General features: G+C 42.1%; 1 protein-coding gene across 3 annotated transcripts in view; it reads left to right on the forward strand.

Moving 5' to 3' along the window:
• The window catches only part of LOC110528484 (pleckstrin homology domain-containing family G member 4B), a 71709-nt gene that overhangs the window by 19859 nt on the left and 28909 nt on the right, over positions 1-22941 (forward strand). For 2 of the 3 annotated variants that reach the window (XM_021610585.2, XM_021610586.2), the window contains exons 2-12: positions 2923-3120; positions 4002-5601; positions 7150-7356; positions 7534-7657; positions 9955-10048; positions 15744-15830; positions 16120-16236; positions 16740-16838; positions 16917-17065; positions 17325-17463; positions 20094-20216. In XM_021610585.2, coding sequence (XP_021466260.2) covers positions 2923-3120; positions 4002-5601; positions 7150-7356; positions 7534-7657; positions 9955-10048; positions 15744-15830; positions 16120-16236; positions 16740-16838; positions 16917-17065; positions 17325-17463; positions 20094-20216 — 2937 coding nt within the window. The remainder of the gene's footprint in view (positions 1-2922; positions 3121-4001; positions 5602-7149; positions 7357-7533; positions 7658-9954; positions 10049-15743; positions 15831-16119; positions 16237-16739; positions 16839-16916; positions 17066-17324; positions 17464-20093; positions 20217-22941) is intronic. The other variant, XM_036984065.1, reaches the window with a different exon arrangement.

Below are 22941 nucleotides of genomic sequence, written 5' to 3' on the forward strand. Positions count from 1 at the left end.
TTAGCTCCATTCGTTTCTTTTTTATCCTGAAAAACTCTCTGGTCCTTAACGATTACAAGCGTACCCATAACATGATGCAGCCACCACTATGCTTTAAAATATGGAGGGTGGTACTCAGTAGTGTGGTGTGTTGGATTTGACCCAAACATAACACTTTGTATTCAGGACAAAAAGTTTATTGCTTTGCCACATTTTCTGCAGTATTACTTTAGTGCCTTGTCGCAAACAGAAGGAATGTTTTGGAATATTTTTTATTCTGTACAAGATTTCTTCTTTTCACTCTGTTAATTAGGTTAGTATTGTGGAGTAACTACAATGTTGTTTCTCCTATCACAGCTATTAAACTCTGTAACAGTTTTAAAGTCACCATTGGTCACCTGAGAGGTTTTCATTCCTCTCCAGCAACTGAGTTAGGAAGGATGCCTGTATATTTGTAGTGACGGTGTATTGATACACCATCCAAAGTGTAATTAATAAATTCACCAAACACTATTATTGCACAGAGTGAGTCCATCCAGCTTCTTATGTGACTCGTTAAGCAAATTTGTACTCCTGAACATATTTAGGCTCGCCATAAGAAAGGGGTTGAATACTTATCGACTCTAGATATTTCAGCTTTTCATTTATATTCATTTGAGGAGAAAACAATTCTAAACATAATTCCACTTTGATATTATGTGGTATCATGTGTAGGCCAGCGACAACAAATGTCATTCCCACAAAAAATCAAATTTTAAGTTCAAGCTGTAACACAACAAAACGTGCCTAAAGTTAAGGGGTGTGAATACCTCCTGAAGGCCCTGTATATGTGTAGAGTTAGAGAAGTCAATGTATATTTCCCTATCAGTGTCACACAACCTAAAGGGACATTACACTCCAAAATCAAATGTTTTTCCCATGTTTTTCAACATTGTGGTACTGAATTTATCTTGACATTTGACTAATAAATAAGACTGTTATACCAATTCTTGGTATACAGTCTGAAACAAAGCACTGCAAAAACTTGGTAAGTTTCCTTAAAAGCCAGAATGTTGAATAAAATTCAGCTGGTCGACCTTTGAGGCAAAATACCCAATGAAATGATTACTGGCGCAGGAGTTGAAATGTCGATTTAAAAAAAAAAAAAATATTTTACCAGGCAAGTCAGTTAAGAACAAATTCTTATTTTCAATGACGGCCTGGGAACAGTGGGTTAACTGCCTGTTCAGGGGCAGAACGACAGATTTGTACCTTGTCAGCTCGGGGGTTTGAACTCGCAACCTTCCGGTTACTAGTCCAACGCTCTAACCACTAGGCTACCCTGTCGCCCCAATCACCTGTCGCATGCACAAAACAATGTAAACACCTGCATGTGCATGTACTTCCGTCTTGTGCACGTGCCTTAGGTTATGCACAAACAGATCTTGAATGCCACACACCGAAACCTACATTTTGAAGTCAGTTTAATAATACTTTCGTCCCAAATTTCGACCAGCTGAAGGACGAACTCCACAGAATATCGTCAGAGTAAGTTCAAAGATAATGTTGTGATAGAAAAACACTTGAACGTTCCTTGTCTATCTAAATGTATATGGCTATCCTCTACACCAGTGGTTCCCAATCTTTTTGACTTAATGTACTGTACTGCAACTGAATTTTGCTCTGCCTGGAGTATCCCTGAAGTACCCCCTAGTATGCATTTTACCAGTATGCTGGTAAATTAGTCTTCTCAAGTACCGTCTGTGGATAGGCCAAGTACCCGCAGGGTTCCTAGTACCCCTGGTTGGGAACCACTGCTGTACACAATGGAAAGCATCACCACATTCGGGACTACTTGACAGTATACTACTTTCTCAGGTGGGACAATGTCTAACAAACTTTGATTTTGGCGTGCAATATCCCTTTTAAACTCCCCCATTTGCTTCTGTGTGTTTAGTTTGTACTATTCTCCACAGGTGGTCCAAGGAGCAGAAAGCAGAGCACAACCCTGGATAAATGTGGCCTAGTTCTTATTGCCGTGACTATCTAAAACAGACATATGTAGCATAGCATATACTGTATGTAGTAAAACTACCATCATGCTTGACGCTAGTGCACAATGGTGTCCGTTTACACAACTTCTTCTCTATGGGGACCTGTGATGTGAAGGAGAACATACATTTCTTTGTTCTCTCACGCAGACCATGACTCTTCCCCTGCTTGAAGAGTACCAGCTTAAATTAGGTGCATTTTGGAAGGACATGAAACACAGAGCTAAGCATATCCAGAGCATGCCAAAGGCTTTCTGATTAGTTTAGTTCCCCACTCAAACAAAACAAAATATTTCCCTGAAACTAAAAATGAAGTCAGAGAGTGAAATGATTACATTTTAGAGGAATGTTTTGGCTTTGGGGCATTGTTCCTTCTTTTCAGCGTTCCAATCATGTTTTGACGATGTTGATGATTATGCTGAATATGAAGACACAACTAGAGGCTACAATTCCCCTAAATATCCATACAGTTTACTTCAAAGTTCAACATTTTTGGGTTGCTGACTCTCAAGTGATATTGCATTCCAGAGGGCCCAGAGCAGCGGTAAAAGCCAAGAAAGATATCGGTCCTGTGGCTTTACCTTTACAGATTATCTATCTTTTTGGACGTTCTACGGTTATGTGGACTTTCTTCAAACAAACCGGCGCTGTCAACACTAGTGGAGGTCAAAATATACACTCACCTCTGAAACTATTCACATAGTTTGGGGATTTTCACTCTGGCAAACATACCTGCATTGCATTCCAATGGCTGCAATGAAAAGGGTCAGGGTACAATTGCATTATCATTCACTCTTTGGTCATGCGTTCCAATCTTATATAAATGTGAAATGAAATTAATTTGATGTTTGATCTTGTTGATGTGGAAGTTGACTTGAAACTAAAACATTCCTCTATCGCTCTCCCTCACTAGAATCCAGAATCCCTGGACTCGTCCATTCAGAGTGCCCTGTCGGCCCTGTTCCCGCCCTTCGAGGCCACAGCGCCCACTGTCCTCAGCCAGCTGTTCAGGACCATCGAGGAGCGATACCGCGGTGATGCGCTGCACTGCCTGCTGGACTTTCTCATCCCGTCCAAACACCTCCTGGAGATCGTGCAGCAGGCGGCGTGTGTGAGTACACACACACACACGCACACACACACACACACACACACACACACACACACATAGACACACAAAAACACACACACCTCTCTATCTCTCTCAGACAGACACATACACACACACGCACACACAGAGAGAGAGAATAGATGGAGGAACTTGACAGTAACAGTAAAACCGCACAGGTTTACAACTGAGGTTCTAACTGTATCTCAGCAAAAAAAGATCAACAAAAGGTTTAGTTGTCCATCAGGGGATACATCCAAGCTGTTCTTTATGCTTCATCAATTCCGAATTCTATTATTTTCTGTGGTTGCTAGCCAGATACGCAACTGAGCTGACATCGCTCAGCAAAGGATTATATTTGATTGTTTTTTTTTTTGTACAAAAGAAAACAGTCTAGAATACCAGGCATTTGTCTTATTGGAGGCTCAATAACAGTCTGGTTTAGGCCAGAATCAGTTTTCCATAACCACAGCTCAGTAGTGTACTGACATAAAGGTGAATTTGAGGTGAAATTAATGGTGAATCTATCCTTCCCTCATTGCATTCCAGTCTGTCAAATGCAATTTAAAGTAGACATAAGCCTGCTTTGTTTAGGATTCTAGTCTCCTCACATGGCACATGTTACATAGCTTAAGTGCACCCCTAGTGGGCACCCCGGGAATTTAAATGATGGATCATTTAGTATTTTTTCTTCTAGTACAGCATTAACACACCTGATTAAACTGATCAAGGGTGTTGATAATTGGTTGAGTTACGCTGTTGCTGGGCTGGAACAAAAAATGTGCAGTCCTACCGCAGGATTAATGTCGAAAAAATACTGACCTAAGAAATCGTAAATCCATGCAATTTACCTCCCTCTCCAACCTCTCCCTTCCTCTCCCCAGGCTGCGTACTCGGATGTGCTTTTCCTTTGTGAGGGCTGGCCCCTATGCCTCCGCGACAGGACCGTGATCCAGCTGGCCTCACTCAACCCTCTTTTGCTGCGCCCCGGAGACTTTTACCTGCAGGTGGAGCCCTTTGGAGAACAGGCAGCCCGCATCGTTCTCAAAAGTCTCTTGGAGGAGGGCTGCCGTGAGGTGGAGGAGACCCCCATCCCCGAGACCTCTTACCCGTGCATCTTCACCCTTGACTGGCTGAGAGAGGTGAATGACGGCCGCCATGGCACCCCACTGTCCCGCTGCCTGCTTTCCACCGACCAGGGAGTGATGAAGGTGCCCTGGGCACAAGTTGCCATTCCAGAGTTTCTGAACAAGCCCAAGACAATGACTACACCAAGTGTTATCCGTGACGTTCCGTTTGAGCCAACGCCGTTGCAGATTCCCTCCTCTTCCGACTCTACTTCTTCCGCCCTTTCCCTAGAGACCATGATCCTTCCTGCCAGGGACGGGATCTCTGTGTCTTTGAGACTCATGGATGGTACCTCGAAACTAATCAAGGGGGACCATGAAAAATCCGTTCCCAAACCGCGTGCCAAGCCACTAGTCAAGCCTGTGGGCTGGGTGTCGCCTAACACCTGGGACACCAGCCGGAACTACCGCGAGGTCGAAGGTGACTACGTGGATTTAGTGGATTTCGCAAACAAGAAAGAGTCTCTTACGGGATGCAGTAAGACTCCCAACTCTTCTACTCCCCCTTTGTTCAAACCAGTCAGGCCCCCTCCCCCTGTACCGCTCATGAACAGCACCCCCTGTGGGCGCAGCCTCAGATTTTCAGAAGAGCCTTGCATGCCATGCAGCCAGAGGAGGCTAGGTCAGGAGCCTAGTGGACAGGAACTAAAATGCAGGTACAGGGACTCCTACCTGGCAGCTCTGCGCAACCCAGTTCCCTTTGAAAAGGGGAGCATAGGTCTGCTAGCTGCTCTGGAGGAGTCTGGCCCCTGTGAAGGGGAGGAGATGGGCTTATGGGGTCACGCCAGAGGTCCGGGTCAGGACCCCGGGGAGTGCTGTAACCACTGTAAGGAGCCTATTGTAGGTCACGAGCCACACCAACATGGACACTTTGGTAAAGAACCCCCATTGGACCTAAATCACATACCACACAAATCCATTGAACCTGCCATAACTCACAAACCAGGAAAAAATACTATAGAAACTCAAATCATCCATAAACTGTGCCAAGGGAAACCCTATCTTCAGACACACCACATGGCCCATCAATCGGGACCTGACTCAAAGGTAGCGTTACCTCCGGCAATCTCTCACCCGGTCATGGTTGATGCATGCGAGTGTGACTACACCTCCAAGCCAATTTGGAACCCGGAGGCGGTGAAAACCATAGGTAAACACAAAACCAAGCCCAGGTCACTGTCCACCGTGTCTGAGAAGGCCAGAGGAAGTCCTCTGGTCCATAAACTGAACAACAGGAGCCACAGTGACATCTGCCCAGAGATGATTCCCCCCAGTTCTCAGGTGGTGCAATGTAAGAAAGGCAAGGCCTTTGGGCCGATGTCCCCCAAGCTGGACAGACAGCAGTCTGCCAAGAAAGGTAATAGTGACTATGTACAGCATCCATATTAGAACATCTCTCATTTGTCAGATGAAATTTCCTGAGTTATCAGTTTTCAGATGAAACAACTGGCAGTTTCGTCTGACAGCTGAATGACTTCAACATATGAATGCCCTATCTGTGACCGCTGTGAGAACGAACCGTTTAATAACATGTTTAAAGGGACGTTCATGTTGTTTGGGATAACAACAGATTTATAATTCAATGAGCCTATACTTGCATTGAGTTGGCAATGAATTCTAGATACAGTGTCAGTAGATTTTTACTGCTCTGCTATTGTGTGAGATTAATGTTTTGTATTTCCCGAGGGTCGAAATACCCCACAGACAGAATTGCAACATTTAGGCTATAGTATTGTTGTACCACATTCAGCGTACTGTCTTGCTTCATAAAAAGTGCATGTTTCAAATGGACATTGAAACCATCTCTGTGTACACCAACTAATTTAAACTCAACATTGACCCTTTCTACTGAAGAGAGTGTGCTGTGTCAAAGGCCAGAGGATGCCATAAAGAGGCTCCCTATGATGGGGGGGGGGGGGGGGGGGGGGGGGGGTCCAATTTCCCCTCTCCTGCTCTCTGGTCTGTTCTCCTGGGCAGAATGGCTGCAATCACTTCATTCCAAATAACAAGGGAGTAGGACAGAAATAACTCTAATAAGTCTGTACTCTGAGAAGGGGCCATTAGGCCAGTGTCCATTGGCTATGGTAGTAAACACGGCATTCCTTTAATGGAGAGAAACAGTTCCTGTTCCCTAAGCACTCACAAGGGCCCTAACAAGGACACTCAGAGGACTGTCAGTGAGCTAGGGAGGAAGGAGAGTGCACTGTCCCCATTTCTTATTACATACTTCCTCCCTACACCCTCACAGGGACACTCAGAGGACTGTCAGTGAGCTAGGGAGGAAGGAGAGTGCACTGTCCCCATTTCTTATTACATACTTCCTCCCTACACCCTCACAGGGACACTCAGAGGACTGTCAGTGAGCTAGGGAGGAAGGAGAGTGCACTGTCCCTATTTCTTATTACATACTTCCTCCCTACACCCTCACAAGGGCACTCAGAGGTCTGGAGACATGTTTGTCAGAGACTATTGGTCTGGTGAGGGAGAGGGAGCACAGACAAGCCTTTGTTGGCTCTGGAAGAAGTTAGAATGCTAGAAATCAAAGCCAGGCTTAACAGCCTCAAAGTGTTTGGCTACAGGGAGAGAGCATGTCCAATGCAAGGCTGTGAATTGCGTAAATGCATAAGGTTAAGGTTTGCATGAAAGACTCCATTGAGATTTATCTCTGAAAAAATAAATGCTCCCAGTGCTAAAAGACCAAAGGTCACTGAACAGGATATACAGTGAATACAGTACAGAATAGTGTCAGAATTGCTTTGAAAATGCTGATCTATTGTTTCTTCGAAACAACAAGGAAGACTTTACAGTAGAGCATTGTTCTTCAACCCTGTGTGTTTCACAAACCGTGACTATCTTCCTTGTTAAATTGAAATTCATATGATCTGTCATTTCTTTTCACCACAAGATCCCCAGCCTGGCAAAGTTGAAACGCGGGCTATTGCACCACCCAACAGACCTGACACCAAACCCCAGAGCCCAAAAACGAAGCCCTCAGCTCCCCCCATCCAACCCCCCTCCCTCGTATCCAGTTCTCCTCCATCTCCCTCCACCCAACACTCCATTTTCAGAAGCATCAGCGGCCTGCTTCACCTGGGCATTGTCAGTCTGCCAGGTACAGTGTTAGTTCTGCATTGCGTTTAGTGTTATCCAGAGTTGTCCAATAACAAACACTCATTTTTGTTTTCAGTTGCAAAGCGTGTTGCTACGGTCTGCCCTTATGAATACGACCCTGGTCCACACTTTTCTCCATCTAACCTCTCCATGACACCCTTGTCTCCTCAACCTCCAGGGAGCAGAGACAGGGTGGGCAGGGCCGTGCTGGAGGTCCATGGGGACAGACAGGGCTGGACATCTCCTCTGCTGTACGCCCATGAGGTGTGCAAAGTGCTACTCTACCTCCACTCCATCCCCAGGTAATACCAATCAATCCCTAATCATCTTCGGTGATAGTTCAAGGGAGTTTACTGTATGTGATTTGTATAGGGTGTAGGTGATCAACTAGTCTGGTCTGCCCTTACCTTACTATAATATCCAGTCATGCATGTGTTGTGTCCTTTTACTAGACATTGAAAACACATTGTGTGAGATGACCTATGAAATTAATGACATGGAAATTAGAATTTTACATTGTTTGTAAATATTTTAAGTGACCCTCTCAGCACTTTCTAGTTCCAGTCATGGATTTTTGGTTATATTTTTTAACCAAAGGGGGGCAGTAAAACATTACTGTACATGCCTCATACACAGGCCTTGTGCTTGAGCCCTATTTGAATACTCTATTAATGCATCCTTCCTTCTTTCCTTCCTTCCTTCCTTCCTTGAAGTAATCACTGACCTGACATGGTTTGTGGATTCTACATTTACATTTGTGTCATTTATAAGACGCTCTTATCCAGAGTGACGTACAGTGCATTCATCTTACAGTAAGATAGCTTTTTAAATTTATTTTAAATTTATTTAACCTTAAAACAAATTCTTATTTACAATGACTGCCTACCAAAAGGCAAAAGACCTCCTGCGGGGAAGGTGGCTGGGATAAAATAAATAACGAAATAAAAAAAATAACATAGAAATATAGGACAAAACACACATCACGACAAGAGAAACAAAACAACACTACATAAAGAAAGACCTAAGACAACAAGATAGCAAGGCAGCAACACATGACAAGACAGCATGGTAGCAACTATAGCTAGGTGAGACAAACACATATCACAGTCATAGTAAGTACATTTTTCCTCATTAAAGAAGCTATCAGTAATGTCGGTGCTAGTAGTGCATGTTTTTATTTTATTTTTTAAATCTTCTAGCTTTACCCCCAGCTGACATGGTCTTGGAGCTGGGACTGTTCAAAAGCCAAATGTCCTCATAATACACATTTTACAATCTAATCTGTTTAGACAGCTTTAATAATGGACACACTTTGAAGTTCAAGGTGACGGCTGCCTGGTTAAACAGATAGGCCCTTTAATGTTGTTGCCTTTATGTCCCTCATTTAAACCTTTATGATGCATGCAATCCTGACAAACCACAATGACTGCCAACTGTCTGGTATGCATGCTTTCAAAGAACATAGTGGTGGGGGCTTGAGTGGGGGGTACTCTCTCTGTGTGTGAGAGCTAGTTATCAAAATCCAGAAAAGAGACGTTCAATTCTTCAACCACCTAAAAGGAAGCAATTCCCAAACCTTCCATAACAAAACCATCAGCTACAGAGAAATAAACCTGGAGATAAACTTGCCCCCTAAACAAGCTGGTCCTGGGTCTCTGTTCACAAACATGCCCCAGGACTGCAACAAAATTAGACCCAACCAAATCATGAGAAAAGAAAAATATAATTACTTGAAACATTAGAAAGAATGTACCCAAAAAACAGAGCAAACTAGAATGCTATTTGGCCCTAAACAGAGAGTACACGGTGGCAGAATACCTGACCAATGTGACTGACCCAAAATTAAGGACATCTTTGATTATGTACAGGCTCAGTGAGCATAGCCTTGCTATTGAGAAAGGCCTCTGAAGGCAGAGCTGGCTCTCAAGAGAAGACAGGCCATGTGCACACTGCCCACAATATGAGGTGGGAACTGAGCTGCATTTCCTAACCTGCTGCCAAATGTATGACCATATTAGAGAGATAGATTTTCCTCAGATTACACAGACCCACAACGAATTTGAAAATAAATCAAATTTTGATTAACTCCCATATCTATTGGGTGAAATACCAGTGTGCAATCACAGCAGCAACATTTGTGACCTGTTGCCACAAAAAAGGGAAGCCAGTGAAGAACAAACACCATTATAAATACAACCCATATTTATGTTTATTTATTTTCCCCTTTACACTTTAACTATTTGCTAATCATTACAACACTGTAGATATACATAATATGACATTCGAAATCTATGTATTCTTTTGAATCTTTTGGAAGTGTAATGTTTACATTTATTTTTGTATTGCTTATTATCTATTTCACTTTCTTTGGCAATGTAAACATATGTTTCCCATGCCAATAAAGCCCTTAAATTGAATTGAGCGAAAGACCCTTTGAATTGAGAGGGGGGGGGGGGGGGGGGGGGGGGGCAGAGGGAGAGGAGAGGTGAAACCACTAAAACCACTGAAATGACATCTCAATCAGGTAAAGTGAGAGAATGCCAAGATAGTGTGAACAACTTTCTAACATGCCCCAACTCACTTCCCTGTATTTTCCTAGAAAAGAGGTGCGGGACCTGGGAATGACAGTGGTGATCGATGCCAGGAAGAAACCTCCTCCCTCCTTCTTCTACAAAGCCCTACTGATGGTTCAGGTTAGGAAAATAAGAGCCATTCCTTCACATTAAGAGTCAACTGTCAAACTATAATCCATCTGCCGATCTAGATTCTGAGATAAAGAGTTGATAGTGGGGTGTCATACCATGAGGTATCTAGTTACAGGGTGTTAAAGGTCAGGAACAGTCTTGTGAAGGGAACCAGATTAAAGTATGATGACCAAAGTATGAAAAATGACAGTTGCTTCTATATTGATAAAGTTTGACTGGTCCCTTCCCCCATGCCAAACACTTGGATTCATTTTAAAGAAGACAAGGTGACATCACCTTAACTGTCATTAAGGTACACCAATGGCAACATGATATTCGCTTACCTAATTTAAATAAGTACCGCCTTGTGAACAACATCAGAGAATTATTGGTTGCAGAGGGGTGTGATTTATATAGCTAGATAGCTACTCTACTGGCACAAAAATTTGACTGTAGGATGTCAGCCTTTGTGACTCGTTTCAGGAAACTAGGCGTATGTTGCGGGTCACTACTTCACAGGAGAGCCGTTTGAACGTAAACTTTTCTTTTAAATCAAAATGTGTTTTTTGGCAGAAATGCCTTCTGGAACATGTGAACTTTCATGTGCCTTAATAACAAACTTGTTTCATCTGTAAATACAAATAAAATTGTTTAATTAAGAGCCTAGTTGGTTTTGCCACAGAAAAAGTGAGAGAAACCTTCCCGCTACCCATGATTGGCTGAGATAATGAGTGGGCTGGACATGCCGAGAGATGATTTTGGATTGGTCTGCCATATAGCATGCTTCTGTCTATTTGAGCTGGTCTGTATGTCTAGGTAATCCTCTCTAGCGCAGCTTTTTTTTTGTTTTTGTATTGCATAGTAAAACTGCATAAGCCCAATGTGAAGTTAAAGTGTCCTGTTAGCGAACTAACGTTAGCTGGCTGGCTCAGTAGCTAACATTACGTGTATGGTCTCCACTTTCTGGAGGACCGAGTTTTGAAATCAGTGGAATATGAGTAATGATAGCTAAGGAGATGGAGAAAACATGTCTCCGGATTACATCTCAAACTAAGTGCAACCATAGTATCCGAAAGGAGATGCGTACATCATTGATGTATAAGGGTAAAATAGTCTAGCTAGCTACATTTTCAGATATTACACGTTTTTAATTTTGACAGAAAGTGGTTTCATTTCAAGTTAAAGTGTACTGTTAGCAAACTAACGTTAGCTGGCTGGCTCGCTAGCTAACGTTACTTGTAGGATCTTATTATTCATATCTCAGACCCATTTACTTGACTAGTTATAGCCTAATGTTAGCTAGCTAACATGGAACCTGGTTGGTTAGCTACCTGTAGATTCTTGCAGGGTTGGGATTAGGGTTCATTGTTTACCTAGCTAGCTACATGTCTTAACAAAAGACTCTCGTCTGAGTGTGCCAGAGTGTGGAATAACTGATGAATTTACAAATGTTCAACACCTGTTGAATATGGCCGGTGTCAGTAAACGTCGGCAAAAAAAGCGTAATTAAATTGTTGCAAGCAGCACAGTTACAGTCACCAGCGCTCTGGATAACATAAAAACAGCGTAACCAGCTCTGCTAGGGAGAGTAAAATGGTCAGAGTGGGGTGTTCTCTCATTAAGTGTCTGGAAGTAGCTAGCAAGCTACTATTAGCAAGTTAGCTTGGGTGCTTGACTGCCGTTGTGAGGTCAGAACGACCCTACTCCTCGGCCAGAGCGTCCAGTGTGCGCTTGAACGCTCCGAGAGCGAAACACTCTGAATTTACGAACAGAAAATCTGATAGCACATTTGCAGTCACCAATGCTCTGGATAACATAACAGCCTAACCAGCTCTGGTAGGGTGAGTAATGTTCAGTGAGCTGTTTTCTCATTTGTGTCTGGAAGTAGCTAGCAAGTTAGTTTGGTTGCCTGACTACTTTTTATATAAATGTTTTTGTATTATTATTATTATTATGAACAAAACAAATACAAACAATATACAAACATGAGATACATTTTGTTCAATTTGTTAGAAAGTGTTATGGTACATATTGCTTTTTTGTTTTTACACTTACTGATCATTACAAAACAATATTTAAATTCTGTCTTTTAAACAATGCGAAGATGACATCTTCATTTTATGGATAAAGAATCTGCCATGAAAAATAAACAAATGAACAATGAAAGTTAAATCAGGGTCCATATAATTTTGATCAAAATAAAACATAATATTAAGAGTCTTTCAAATGAACATTAACAGTAGTTTATTTTATAATAATAAAATCTTCTAACTCACTCCAAAACTTCTGACATAAGAACAGTCCCAGAATAAATGGTCAAGAGTCTCTGGGTCACAACCACAAAATACATACTTGTCATAAATAGCTGTTTTGAATTCTGTGTTTAATATAGGTTTTTACAGGGGTGCTTGACTGCTGTTGTTAGTACAGAATGCTCGGATCAACCCTTTAAGAGATGGGTGGGGCTAAAGCTTAAGAGGGTGTGAACAATGCTGAATGGGTGTAGACAAAGATGGTCTCTCCAGTAGTACCAATTTGAGCCGGTCGGTCACAAATATAATTAAAAGCTTACCCTATTCATCTATGGCAAAGATACGTATATGCAATGTTCCCTCACATGTTTTGGGGCACTGAGCTAATTTCAGATATGCTGAGTGCAAACTTGAACATTGTGAAAAATCTGTGCAACTTGTTTCCTGTGAATACTGATGCTGTAACCGCTTTAAGTTACAGTTTTAACAGTGGTCAAGTAGAATCTGTGGCTATTTGATCATTATGTAGACCTACCAGTGTGGCCTACCATCAAAGCAGTGGAGAAAATGCATTGCATAACATTTTAACATGGAAATAGCTGTTCTATCATTCAGCCTACAGTAGCAGCCAATGTGTGTTGTTCAATGTAGGCCTACATTTCATGAGACTTCTGGGAAAAAAATATGTAGGGTTTGACTTTAACCTGTTTATCCACTTGTCCTTCAGACAAGGAGGTGACTGAAAATGTTGTTGTGTTGTTTGAGAAAGGAACCACTTTGCAAAATAAAATGCATTATTATTCCCATACCATTATTACAGAGAATCAGACAAATTATGCTACCCTCTGCCTATTGGCTACTTAGCTTATTCAAGCCTGTCTCAAATTGACCCATTGAGACAAAAAAAGCTCTTTACCTGACTAGCATTTCAAAGATAGAAATGCACACTTGTGGTGCTCTCGTAGGAAGGAATCATTCCCCAATTGATGACTATAAATGATCTATAGCTGGGCTAATAACTCGCCAACTAAATCAAATCAAATCAAATTGTATTTGTCACATGCACCGAAAACAACAGTGAAATGCTAACTTACAAGCCCTTAACCAGCAATGCAGTTTTAAGAAAATACCTCAAATATGGTAAGAGATAATAATAACAAATGATTAAAGAGCAGCAGTATATAACAATAGTGGGGCTATAAACAGGACGTACCGGTACAGAGTCAATGTGCGGGGACAACGGTGTTGAGGTAATTGACGTAATATGTACATGTAGGTAGAGTTATTAAAGTGACTATGCATAGATAATAACAGAGAGTAGCAGCAGCTTTCCAGAGGGGGGGTGGCTCTTGGACCTAGACTTGGTGCTCCGGTACCGCGTACTGTGTAGAAGCAGAGAGAACAGTCTATAACTAGGGTGGCTGGAGTCTTTGACAATTTTTAGGGCCTTCCTCTGACACCGCCTGGTATAGAGATTCTGGATAGCAGGAAGCTTGACCACGGTGATGTACTGGGCCGTACGCACAACCCTCTGTAGTGCATTGCGGTCGGAGACCGAGCAGTTGCCATACCTGGCAGTGATGCAACCCGTCAGGGTGCTCTCGATGGTGCAGCTGTAAAACCTTTTGAGGATCTGAGGACCCATGCCAAATCTTTTCAGTTTCCTGAGGGGGAATAGGTTTTGTCGTGCCCTCTTAATGACTTTCTTGGTGTGCTTGGACCATGTTTGTTGGTGATGTAGACACCAAGGAACTTGGAGCTCTCAACCTGCTCCACTACAGCCCTATCAATGAGAATGGGGGCGTGCTCGGTCCGATTTCTTATAAGTTTCCGGGTTAGAGTCCCGCTCCGTGAAAGCTGCAGCTCTAACCTTTAGCTCAGTGCGAATGTTGCCTGTAATCTATGGCTCCTGGTTGGGGTATGTACGTACAGTCACTGTGGGGACGACGACATCGATGCACTTATTGATAAAGCCAGTGATTGATGTGGTGTACTCCTCAATGCCATCGGAAGAATCCCGTAACATATTCCAGTCTGTGCTAGCAAAACAGTCCTGTAGTTCATCATCTGCTTCATCTGACCACTTTTTTATAGCCCAAGTCACTGGTGCTTCCTGCTTTCATTTTTGCTTGTAAACAGGAATCAGGAGAATAGAATTGTGGTCAGATTTACCAAATGGAGGGCGAGGGAGAGCTTTGTACGCATCTCTGTGTGTGGAGTAAAGATGGTCTAGGAATTTTTTCCTTCTGGTTGCACATTTAACATGTTGATAGAAATTAGGTAGAACTGATTTAAGTTCCCTGCATTAAAGTCCCCGGCCACTAGGACTGGATGAGCGTTTTCCTGTTTGTTTATGGCGTAATACAGCTCTTTGAGTGTGGTTTTTGTGCCTAGCAAATGGTATGAACAAAATGTGCACACGTGGCTACATGCAGCTCTCGCTTTGATCTCAAAACAAGTACATCTACTCAGGACCGCTCATGCTGTCCATTTCAAAGTGAATGGCACAGATCCATATGTGGCAATGGTCAAATTGCACATAAGCCTACTGCAGCTCTGATTGTTTATGCCGCACCGTTCTGTGTGTCAATACAATAGAATACTACTCTGAAGTGTTCTGCCTACCACAAAATCTCTTGAATAGTTTGTTTTATTATGTTGCATTGAAAGTGACTATTATTGCGTTCATTCGATCACAATTGTCCCAGTAAAGAGAAATGCTGATAGTTTTAACTGAAAGGGAAAAGTCTAGAAAGAGTGAAGTTCAATCTCGTGCTTCTCACTGGTCCTGATATTTCTTCTGTGCGGCTTAGAGGGAACATTGCTCATATGTTTCCCCTTTCATCTGTGTCTGGTGTAAGCTAGTTACTGCCTAGCTTGGTCTTCATGCAGCATGGAACAAATTGGTCGTTCAAAACTTTAACGCAGTTGTTAAGTCAACACATCCATCAGTGCTGCTGTGAACAGCATTACTAGACATGCCAAACGGAAGATGTATAAAAAATCTATGTATAATTGATGCATTTCAATGTTTGAGTTGCATTGTGTATCACCAAATTTGCTTGAAATTACTTTACTGCGACAGTGCTCACTGCATCCAAGTTACTTGAAATAGTTGTTTCAAAGAGGGGGCAGTCAATATAAGCTCCCTGCCCGCTCAGCCTGTCTTTTCAAACTTCCTGGTAGTTAGCTTAGAGAGAAAAAGTACTTTTCATAATGACTGTTCAGGACCTTTAAAATGCTGCATGGAGGTATCTAGTTACTGGATGTTTAAATGCAGTATGAAGTCATCTAGTTACCGGACGCTAAATTGCTAAACAACCAATCCGTCTATACTGAAGAACAAGCTATGCAAACATTTTTCAATGGACCCTATATTCATATTGAGTACATTGTGATGATCTGCAATGATGTCTTGTCCTGACATGTTTCCTTAATGGTCGTCTCCATAGGAACAAGCCCTGCATGCAGTCCGCATTGTGCTGATGCTAGTAGATAAAGAATCAAGCCCTCGCCCTGAAAGACACCCTGGACTACAGGTCAGAGGGCATACAGACACACATGCGCACGCACACACACCCATAATTCTGTTTTGCAAGACACCATGGATTTGTCTAAAGGGGGGTCCTCCTCTTGTCTCCTCTCCTTCATATACACTAATCTGAAAGCAATAGGAGGGATACGTCCTTTCCTCATTTTCAATCCTGCAATCTGGACTATTGAGACATGTCTACACAGGCCCTCTCTCTGTAATATGACTGACCCCTCCCCACAGGCCCTCTCTCTGTAATATGACTGACCCCTCCCCACATGCCTCCTGTCAATCAGATGGACATGGTGACTTCTCTGAAGGCCCTGCACAAGCTGGTGGAGGGACAACAGCTGACCTCTGATTTGGGCGGGACCTTCCCCTACAGCCACACTGATTGGCTGCAGTTTCATCAGGTGCAGTATAATATTTATAAATGGTTTCAACATATGTCATGGCCTCTTTAAATCATTTGTATGGTCAAGATTTCTAGTAGATTTCTAGTAAATCGGATATACAAATGTCATCAAATTAATTTTAAATTGTTGTTGACAGATGTAGGATCTTATTTCGATCAACCTGTTGCAGGAGAACTGTCCTGCAATCCAGGAAATGTAAAACGTGCAGTGTAGTTGAGGTTTAAAAAGGCCTCTTAAGTTTTTTTAATTTCCACTAAGAAATTTCAGACTACGAAAATGTTTCAACCCCTACATGTCCATTAATTATAATCCACATAATAATTCAAATTTCCTGTTGTTGCAGGATTAGTCAACAAGGATCTTCTGGGGATAGTGGGCGAGTTTGGGCTTGTTTGCATAGCTGTTGTCATTGGTATTCCAAAGCATAAATCCCCCCAATCTATTGCATTGGCTTTGTTTTGAGTCTGGATCCTAAAATCTATTTTCTTAATCCGTTTCAGAAGCTAATTTCCTTTGTGACGGACTTGCAAGGGGCAGCCCATATACTACATAGAGCAATCAAGAAAATTGATGGCAATCCAAAAATGGACACCGCCCAGGTAGTTACAGTTTCATGAAGTAACTTAAATAAAACATTCTTTTTTTTTAGCTTTAGGTTGTTGTTGTTTTTTGTTCAGGACGTCCAGCTATCTATTCAAGATCAGAAGACCTCAATGAAAGAGGTACTGCAGGACATCCGATTGGTTACTTTACAGAGAGAAGGTGGGGCCATCCTGGCCAGAATGAGGAGGGAAGAGTTTCGATTTGCCAAGTCCGATGACTACAGGTATTGGTCTTCATCAAATTCATGATTTGTTGTGGATAACTGATATGTAACACCCATACAATTGTGAAAGCCCTCCATGACACTGCCCAAGCTAAAACGGGCTATGTGGCAAGTGACCACAATTCATCCATCTCTATGGTATCAACCATCTAGGTGATGCCACGACAGCCATTTTGTGCCAGAACTCCATAAACCATCTATCATTGTGAAGTGGTGAGGACAGGAGTGAATGTTTGCTAACGTCCAGCTCTTATTACAGTGACGCTTTGGAGTCAGTGACGGTCCTGTATAACCAGGTGGAGGAGAGTGTTCATACGCTGGTGATGAGGTCCAACGAGTCACTGCGGCACCTGGACTTCCTGCTCAAACTCAGGGAGGCGGAGTCAGATCTCGACACGGTAGGTCAGGAGGTTGCAACTTTACAGGACATTCAGATAGAAGTACAGTGTCTTCAGAAAGTGTTCACACCCCTTCCCTTGACTTCTTCTACATTATTTTGTGTAATAGGCTTGATTTCAAAATGGACTAAATAGAGATTTTTCTGTCACCTGCCTACACATAATACCCCATAATGTCAAAGTGGAATTATGTTTTTTTATATTTTTACAAATTAGTTAAAAATGAAAAGCTGAAATGTCTTGAGTCAATAAGTATTCAAACCCCTTTGTTATGACAAGCCTAAATAATTTCAGGAGTAACAATTTGCATATTGACATGTATTTTATTTAACCTTCATTTAACGAGGTTCTTATTTACAATGATGTCCTACCAAAAGGCAAAAGGCCTTCTGTGGGGACAAAACACATGGCAGCAACACATGACAACACAGTATATGTTGTGTTGCTACCATGCTGTGTTGTCTTGTGTTGCTACCATGCTGTGTTGTCATGTGTTGCTGCTATGCTATGTTATTGTCTTAGGTCTCTCTTTATGCCGTGTTGTGGTTTCTCTCTTGTCATGATGTGATTTTTTTTCTTATATATTTTGTTCATGTATTTTTAATCCCAGCCCTCGTCCCGAAGGAGGCCTTTTGCCTTTTGATAGACCGTCATTGTAAATACGAGTTTGTTCTTAACTGACTTGCCTAGTTAAATTAAGGTTTAAATAAAATACAAATAAAAACATGGTAACAACACCACATAACAACAACATGGTAGCAACACAACATGGCAGCAGCACATCATGGCAGCAGCACAACATGGTAGCAGAACAAAACATGGTACGAACATTATTGGCACAGACAACAGCACAAAGGCAAGCAGGTAGAGACAACAATACATCACACGAAGCAGCCACAGCAGTCAGTTCCAGTCGCTAGCTGCGGCGAACTGAAAAGAGGAGCTTATAATAGTGTTTAACATGATTCATGAATGACTACCTCATCTCTGTACCCCACACATGCAATTATCTGTAAGGTCCCTCAACATTGTAGTTACTCCACAATAGTAACCTAATTAATAGAGTAAAAAGAAGGAAGCCTGTACAGAATTAAAATATTCCAAAACATGCAATTTGACAGAGCTTGAAGAATAATTGGCAAATGTTGCACAATCCAGCTGTTAATCGCTGCCACAGGTGCTTCTACAAAGTATTGACTCAGGGGTGTGAATACTTATGTACATTTCTGTATTTTATTTTCAATAGATAGATTTTTGTATTTTATTTTCAATAGATCTATAAAAATGTCTAAAAACATGTTTTCACTTTGTCATTATGGGGTATTGTGTGTGGATTGGTGAGATTATATATATTTTTCATCCATTTTGAATTCACGCTGTAACACAACAAGATGTGGAATAAGTCAAGGGGTATGAATACTTACTGAAGGCACTGTATATTGTGTACAACAGACGTTCTTATTTGTCACTTAGAATAGGAAACTACGCCTGCCTGTTTTTAAGGATCGTACCCTTTTAAAAAAATGTTTGCCTAAAATGACATACCCAAATCTAACTGCCTATAGCTCAGGACCTGAAGCCAGGATATTCTTGATACCATTTGAAAGGAAACACTTTGAAGTTTGTGGAAATGTGAAATTAATGTAGGAGAATATAACACATTAGATTCCATCATCTTTGAAATGCAAGAGAATTTAGAGGATGGCCACCAGACAGCAGCAGTGTGTGTGCCAAGTTTCAGATTGTTTCAGTGAAGCATACATTACTACACTATATATATTGTATCAAGTCTGCCAGGAGTTTGTCCAAATGAGCCGGATTGGTCAATTTATACATTTTCAAGTACATAACTACAGAGAACATACCTTTTTTATTACCATAGCATTTTTGTAAGTTTAGACACTGTAAGGAATGTCATACATGTTGGATAATTAGCTTCCCTACAGAAAATGCACTAACCTTCACACATCTAGATGGTCGGGTGGGGTGGGTGTGGAGCCAAAGACAGCAGGGGTTCAAACTGAAGAACCCAGTTCCTACATTTGAAAATAAAAATAGATTTTTATCAAACACAACTATGCTCCCTGTTATCTCTGGGACCCTCAGGATGACCAAACAAAGATTACTGAATGTAAGTACATTATTTACCTTCAGAGGTGAATGTGTCAAACCAGTTGCCATGATAAAAGCAACTCAAACATTGAAATGCATCAATTATATATAGATTTTTTTATACATCTTCCGTTTGGCATGTCTAGTAATGCTGTTCACAGCAGCACTGATGGATGTGTTGACTTAACAACTGCGTTAGAGTTTTGAACGACTCTCCTCAAACAATAGCATGGCATTTTTTCAATGTAATAGCTACTGTAAATTGGACAAGGCAGTTAGATTAACATGTATGCTATCTGCCAATATAAGACATGTCTATGTCCTGGAAAGTTGGCTGTTACTTACAACGTCATTCTAGTCACATTAGCAACAACCTTCCCAGTTTAGGGAAACCAATCCCTTAGAGGTTAAATCAAGGGCACCTAAAATGATTGAAAGAAAACTAATACTCTATTCACGTAGGTCTGATTAGTATGCCTTATGATATATATTTTTCTATCTGAATGTGTACTTCATAGGCCAAGATGTGGTTTAATACAGAAGGAGAGCAACAGCTAAAGGTTTCCAACTCAACAGAGGACACCCTGGAGAGTGTGAGCAAAGCCCTTCAGCACTTTGGCTCCTTCCTCACTCAGGCCAAGGTACAGCTGGGTTGGGGTTAGACTGTTAATAAAGGTACAGTGCCTTGCGAAAGTATTCGACCCCCTTGAACTTTGCGACCTTTTGCCACATTTCAGGCTTCAAACATAAAGATATAAAACTGTATTTTTTTGTGAAGAATCAACAACAAGTGGGACACAATCATGAAGTGGAACGACATTTATTGGATATTTCAAACTTTTTTAATAAATCAAAAACGGAAAAATTGGGCGTGCAAAATTATTCAGCCCCCTTAAGTTAATACTTTGTAGCGCCACCTTTTGCTGCGATTACAGCTGTAAGTCACTTGGGGTATGTCTCTATCAGTTTTGCACATCGAGAGACTGAATTTTTTTCCCATTCCTCCTTGCAAAACAGCTCGAGCTCAGTGAGGTTGGATGGAGAGCATTTGTGAACAGCAGTTTTCAGTTCTTTCCACAGATTCTCGATTGGATTCAGGTCTGGACTTTGACTTGGCCATTCTAACACCTGGATATGTTTATTTTTGAACCATTCCATTGTAGATTTTGCTTTATGTTTTGGATCATTGTCTTGTTGGAAGACAAATCTCCGTACCAGTCTCAGGTCTTTTGCAGACTCCATCAGGTTTTCTTCCAGAATGGTCCTGTATTTGGCTCCATCCATCTTCCCATCAATTTTAACCATCTTCCCTGTCCCTGCTGAAGAAAAGCAGGCCCAAACCATGATGCTGCCACCACCATGTTTGACAGTGGGGATGGTGTGTTCAGCTGTGTTGCTTTTACGCCAAACATAACGTTTTGCATTGTTGCCAAAAAGTTCAATTTTGGTTTCATCTGACCAGAGCACCTTATTCCACATGTTTGGTGTGTCTCCCAGGTGGCTTGTGGCAAACTTTAAACGACACTTTTTATGGATATCTTTAAGAAATGGCTTTCTTCTTGCCACTCTTCCATAAAGGCCAGATTTGTGCAATATACGACTGATTGTTGTCCTATGGACAGAGTCTCCCACCTCAGCTGTAGATCTCTGCAGTTCATCCAGAGTGATCATGGGCCTCTTGGCTGCATCTCTGATCAGTCTTCTCCTTGTATGAGCTGAAAGTTTAGAGGGACGGCCAGGTCTTGGTAGATTTGCAGTGATCTGATACTCCTTCCATTTCAATATTATCGCTTGCACAGTGCTCCTTGGGATGTTTAAAGCTTGGGAAATCTTTTTGTATCCAAATCCGGCTTTAAACTTCTTCACAACAGTATCTCGGACCTGCCTGGTGTGTTCCTTGTTCTTCATGATGCTCTCTGCGCTTTTGACGGACCTCTGAGACTATCACAGTGCAGGTGCATTTATACGGAGACTTGATTACACACAGGTGGATTGTATTTATCATCATTAGTCATTTAGGTCAACATTGGATCATTCAGAGATCCTCACTGAACTTCTGGAGAGAGTTTGCTGCACTGAAAGTAAAGGGGCTGAATAATTTTGCACGCCCAATTTTTAAGTTTTTGATTTGTTAAAAAAGTTTGAAATATCCAATAAATGTCGTTCCACTTCATGATTGTGTCCCACTTGTTGTTGATTCTCCACAAATAAATACAGTTTTATATCTTTATGTTTGAAGCCTGAAATGTGTCAAAAGGTCGCAAAGTTCAAGGGGGCCGAATACTTTCGCAAGGCACTGTATATTCAAGTCAATGATCGAAAATGTTTGTAAAACTCACAGAGTGGGCCTTTAAGGCCTTTAAGGGCTGATTCCTTAGTTGAGATCTATAGATGTGATTCACATTTCTCTGCAGACCCCCTGTTGTCCTTAGTGGAGGCTATTCACAAAGGTCTGGTTTATATAGAAACAGTTTTACTAGTCGGAAGTTTACATACACCTTAGCCAAATACATTTAAACTCAGTTTTTCACAATTCTTGACATTTAATCCTAGTAAAAATGCCCTGTCTTAGGTCAGTTAGGTTCACCACTTTATTTTAAGAATGAGAAATGTCAGAATAATAGTAGAGAAATGTCATGTTCTGACCTTAGTTATTTTGTTATGTCTTTGTTTTAGTATGGTCAGGGCGTGAGTTGGGTGGGTTGTCTATGTTCGTTTTTCTATGATTTGGTATTTCTGTGTTTGGCCTGGTATGGATCTCAATCAGAGGCAGCTGTCAATCGTTGTCCTTGATTGAGAACCATACTTAGGCAGCCTGTTTTCACTCTTGAGTTGTGGGTGATTATTTTCTGTTGAGTGTTTCAATTCTGCACCAGACAGAACTGTTTCGGTTTCGTTCGTTCACTTTGCTGTTTTTGTAACAGTGCGAGGAGGGATACCGGCGAATGGAATTGGCACGGCGATCAAGGAAGCCCGAGAGGCAGCCCCAAAAATGTATTGGGGGGAGGCACATGGGGAGTGTGGCTAAGTCAGGTAGGAAACCTGCGCCAACTCCCCATGCTTACCGTGGAGAGAGGTGGACCGTGCAGGCACCGTGTTATGCCGTGAGGAGCACGGTGTCCCAAGTGCGCAGGCATAGCCCTGTGCGTTACATCGCAGCACCTCGTATCGGCCGGGCTAGAGTGGGCATCGAGCCAGGTGCCATGAAGCCGGCTCAGCGCATCTGGTCTCCAGTGCGTCTCCTTGGGCCGGGGTACATAGCACCAGCCCTACGCATGGAGTCCCCGGTTCGCCAGCATAGCCCAGTGCGGTCTATTCCACCTCGCCGCACTGGCCTGGCTACGGGGAGTATCCAGCCAGGTAGGA

Source organism: Oncorhynchus mykiss, chromosome 7 (assembly GCF_013265735.2).
Source record: "Oncorhynchus mykiss isolate Arlee chromosome 7, USDA_OmykA_1.1, whole genome shotgun sequence".
NCBI lineage: Eukaryota > Metazoa > Chordata > Actinopteri > Salmoniformes > Salmonidae > Oncorhynchus > Oncorhynchus mykiss.